The following is a 4652-nucleotide window of genomic DNA, read 5'->3' as shown; positions in this document are numbered from 1 at the left end:
ATGAAGAGACGAGCTGTGGATTTCGCTTTTGCGCTTCTTCTTCTAGTGGATTTGGTTCAGGCTCTCGCCATCCCTAAGATGCACCCTGATGAACTGCTCCGTGGGAGGAAAGCTCGGGACGGTGGGGCCAGACACGCTGCACAGAGGCACCGCATTAACAGCCTGCCGCACTACATGATCCATCTCTACCGGGTCATGCTGATCGAAGACCAGATCAGTACTCAGGCTGACAGCGTGCCCCACACTTGGAACGAAGAAAATCTTCACAGCTCCGATTCTGTGATCAGCCTGGTCGCCAAGAGTGAGTATTTAACATCAGGGAAATTATGAAAACGGGCTTAGGTATTTTGAAAGCCATTTGAAAGCAATGTAGCCTAACTTTTCTTTTAGAAAATAGGGATGAAAAAGAATAATTTACAAACAGAAGATCTTCATAAATGCATTTAGCAGCAAAATGTACTTTAGTTTGGCACACTACTACAAAATATGTTGTTTTTCCTCTATTCCCCTTTAATAGTTTGCATGTCTATTGTTAAATAGGTCGTAGCTTTACCCTGTGGTATAATTCTAAAAATGTATTTTATCTTATCTGTTTCAGGCTGCCAGCAGATCGGAAGGAGATGGTCCCTCACTTTTGACATGTCCTCCATGTCTGCAAGCGACATTGTCCAGCTGGCTGAGCTTCGCATCCGCCTGCCAGCTTTTACAGAATCTTCCAGCGCTTCAATGGACATCTACCATTCCCACAGTGAGCGGTGCATGGGCACTCACTGCCCCGAGAATAGGCTGCTCCTTGGCCACCTTAGAGTTAATCCCAGTTCACTGGTGTCGCCGTCCTCCTGGAAAGTGTTCAACATGACGCACATAGTCCATCGCTGGTTGCAGCATCGGGAGCATTCCGCAAAGAGGATGGGGGAAGAGAAGCCAGAGGAGAGAGAGCAGGAGCATGAATTATTTCAGCACCTTACAGCTGACAGGGTCATCATGGTGGTGTTCTTAAAGCATGAAGCAAAGGACCAGCGAGTACCAACGCTTATCCGCACAGCAAAGCACTCCAAGTACGCTGGTCTGGGCAGGGAGCACGTACCCTCCAGAATGAGGAGCAGCAGAGAAAAGAGGGACCAGCAGACCCAGCAGCAGAGAGAGGAGGGTGGGAGAGATGCTCCCAGGGACAAGGCAACACAAGAGGAGAAAAAGGATCATCTGTGCAGGAAGGTGGACATGTGGGTGGACTTTGAGAAACTAGGCTGGAGTGAGTGGATTGTCTATCCCAAACGATACAACGCTTATCGCTGCAAAGGGACCTGTCCCACACCAGTAGATGAGACCTTCACCCCCACTAACCACGCATACATACAGGTAAGACTGAAACACCTCATCATATGCAACAGTACTGATAATGCCCCAACAGCATGAATAGATGTTCTCTAATCAATTATTTTCTTCTTCTCCGCTCTCCAGAGCCTGTTGAATTATCATCATCCAGACGAGGCACCCTGTCTGTCTTGTGTGCCCACACGCCTGGCACCAATCTCCATGCTGTACTTTGAAGATGGAAAGATGGTCATGAGGCATCAAGACGACATGGTGGTGGAGGAGTGTGGCTGCCAATGAGAGAAACGCCTGCAGAAGGGAAATCATAGAACCCTGGAACTTGTGAACCACGGGACCACGGGAGAGTACTGGGATCTCAGAGCGGCAAAGTGGGTGCGTATCTGCTGGCACAGAGCTGTCCATGACAGAGACTGCTGATGTGATGCAGGAAACTTCTAATATATATCCTGGACAATTCTCTCTAAATTACAGAGCTAAACAGTTATGAAACAGCTTCTGTTTATAAGAAATTATGTGGGACTATAAGCTGTGCCTTTTAATAGCCATGTCTCAAAAGGCACGACATGATCACAGACTTAAGCACTATATTGTCACAGAAACTATGTTGTTTTTATGCTTCAAGACTGAACCTCTAATACCATTTAAATTACAGAATGGTTTACTGTAAGCGCTTTAATTATTATCATTATAATTATTATTAATATTCTTTATTGAGACGTTTGGGTCACATTGACCTATTTGTATATTTGCTATGTAGGCCATAATAGAGCAATAAATTATTTTTTTTCTCTTAAGCAACTTGACCAAATTGTGTTTTCATTTTGAAATGTTTGTGGTAAAGAAATATTCTTACCTGTTAACAGAAAAACCACACACTAGAATTAAAAGCACAGGAGTTGTTAGGTTTTGGTGTCCAAGGCTGTAGATGGAAATGTCTCACAAAAAGCCCCTGACTCTACAAAGTTAAAAAAAAAAACCCAAACAAACAAAGAGCCCAGGATCTAGATACTGTTGAACAAAACACTAGAAGGCACTTAGGTCTATTGGGTCTGTGCCATTTGGATGTTCTCTAATCCACACAAGGCTAATAGTATAAATACAGACCCAAATATGTACATACACCCCCACTAATATTTGGTTGAATGTTCCTTAGTAAGTTCAAAATCAACAAGTTGTTTTTGGTAGCCATCAACAAGCACCTGGCATAATTCTGGCTGGATATCTGACCACTCTTCTTGGCAAAATTGGTAGAGTTCATTTGGTTTCCTGGCAAGTACATGGCTTTTAAGCGTAGTCTGCAAACTTTCAATTGTGATGACGTTGGGGTTTCAAAAAGGTCACGTAAGGAGCTTAATGTCTGCTTTGTTCCAAAATGAGGGATCATGTCCTGTGGAACAGCCAACTATTGATACTGTGTCCAAATTTCAACCATCTAACTGCTGATTTGAGGTGAAGTTGAATAATTATGAGATAATTCCATTCACTTTGCAATGTAACAGTACCACCAGAAGCAAAACCGCCCGAGGGCATGATGCCAACACCACCATGCTTGACAGTTGGGACAGTGTTCATACAGGTTTGAAAGCCACCTTTACCCTTCCTTAACATAGCTTTTGTTATTGTGGCCAAATACCTCAATATTTGTGTTATCTAACTGCAAATTGCAGTCAAACTTGAAGGTGATGATTTTGGAGCAGGGGCTTCTTTCTTGGTCGACACCCTCTCAGTCAATGTCTATATAAAGCTCACCTCACTTTGGACACTGACGCTAATATTTCAGCAGTTTCCACTTTGTGGCAGGCTTGAACTCTGGTGGTTCCTGAGTTTTTATTGAACATCCTAAACAATTTCCTCTCATCTTGTATTTACATATAATTGTCAGATGGCTGTGGAGTTGGCAGTTGTCTAGAAATGGCTTCAAGAAACCTTCCTAACTTGTGTAGATCTCTTTATTGAGTTCCTCGGACTTCGCCGTTGTTCTGAGTGTCGGTGTTTCCAATGAGCACTGTTAAACAAAAGGAAAGAGAAACTACCACGAGTTAATCAATAATCACCCAAATAATTTCAAACTTGTGCAGATTTTAAAAAACTACACCTTGAAAAAAAGAACAGTTCAAAAAAAATAATTAAAAGTCCCAAATTACCAGGGTATTCATGCCGATGATAACTGTATGCAAACATCTGACCGTATCCAATATCTTTTATCACATTGCTGCATGTTGTGAGTCTCATTAAAAGCAGCCCTAAAATATAAAACATAAGCACCTTTACATCTGAGGTCAAATACAGCAGTCATCTATTTACCAATTTTATTAGACAACTATTTATGATGCAGTTAAACGTCATATTTCATTGACACTGCTTGAAATGAACAACCCTGAGGTAAGGATGTCTAATTAGTTTAAATGCCTGTTTTCATCTTTCCCCTCCGTCTCCTCATCGCTTCCTCTTCTCATATCTCTGATGGGAGGCACTAAGATCTGAAGAGAGGAGTAAGGATGAGGAATCAAGGATGTGTCTACGGGGGAAACGAGAAAGGGGGTGCATGAGTGAGAGAGCAAACTGGCTGCAGGGTTTGCCACTATTTTCATCAGGTGTTACCAATAGATAAAATGAAGGGACTAAAAATGCAGATAAGGTCAGGAGAGGTGAATGAAGAAAACGTCTCATCTTACTACATGTAAATACGTTTATCATTATATTGTAACCCCTCCAAACAATGGAGAATTAAAATAAATATGAACTTGTCCTCACAATAGTTTCACAAAATATTCTTTAGATTTTACACCAGAAAGTTATTTGGGTCATCGTCACTCACCAAACCACCTAATCTGAGGCTGCAGCTACCTGCAACACTACAGGATGTACTGTGGGTATATTTTAGCTTATTTTTAGTGTTATAGCTTCTGTCGTTAGAGTTTTGGGTCACTTTGGTTTTTCCATAAACAAAGCCTTCTTATTCTCTAGCCAACAGTAGCATGAAAAAGAAAGTTTCCCTCAGTAGTTGCTGATGACCAGACCAAAACTTAAAGATAACAAATATATTCATCAGACTTCCAGAAATATGGTCGCAAATGATTTATAAAGTTGAACTTCAGTTAACAGTTTGTCTGCTGACACCAAATGGTCAGAGTCACTTACTGCAAGGTGTGAAATAAGACTTCACTATAAACAGATCGGTCTCTCTCTTTTTTTATTGGTAAAAACAAATTAAAGACAAGTCATCAAAGTTGAGAAATGAGTGAAATTACATAAAAATTTTAATTATTTAATTGTAACAAAACCTTGACTTACTTGTCAAATATTTCACAGATCAT

At 41.3% G+C, this 4652-nt stretch overlaps 1 protein-coding gene across 1 annotated transcript; it reads left to right on the top strand.

Annotated features, from left to right (window-relative positions):
* LOC134631728 (nodal homolog 2-A-like) lies at positions 1–1614 on the top strand. Its single transcript, XM_063480285.1, has 3 exons — positions 1–301; positions 599–1359; positions 1462–1614. Exons 1-3 carry the CDS (start codon positions 1–3, stop codon positions 1612–1614), a joined length of 1215 nt encoding a protein of 404 aa, XP_063336355.1.
* Positions 1615–4652: the final 3038 nt, after the last annotated feature.

Source organism: Pelmatolapia mariae, linkage group LG7, assembly GCF_036321145.2.
Source record: "Pelmatolapia mariae isolate MD_Pm_ZW linkage group LG7, Pm_UMD_F_2, whole genome shotgun sequence".
NCBI lineage: Eukaryota > Metazoa > Chordata > Actinopteri > Cichliformes > Cichlidae > Pelmatolapia > Pelmatolapia mariae.
Note: the sequence above shows the minus strand (reverse complement) of the source record. Positions and strands in the feature narration are given on the sequence as shown.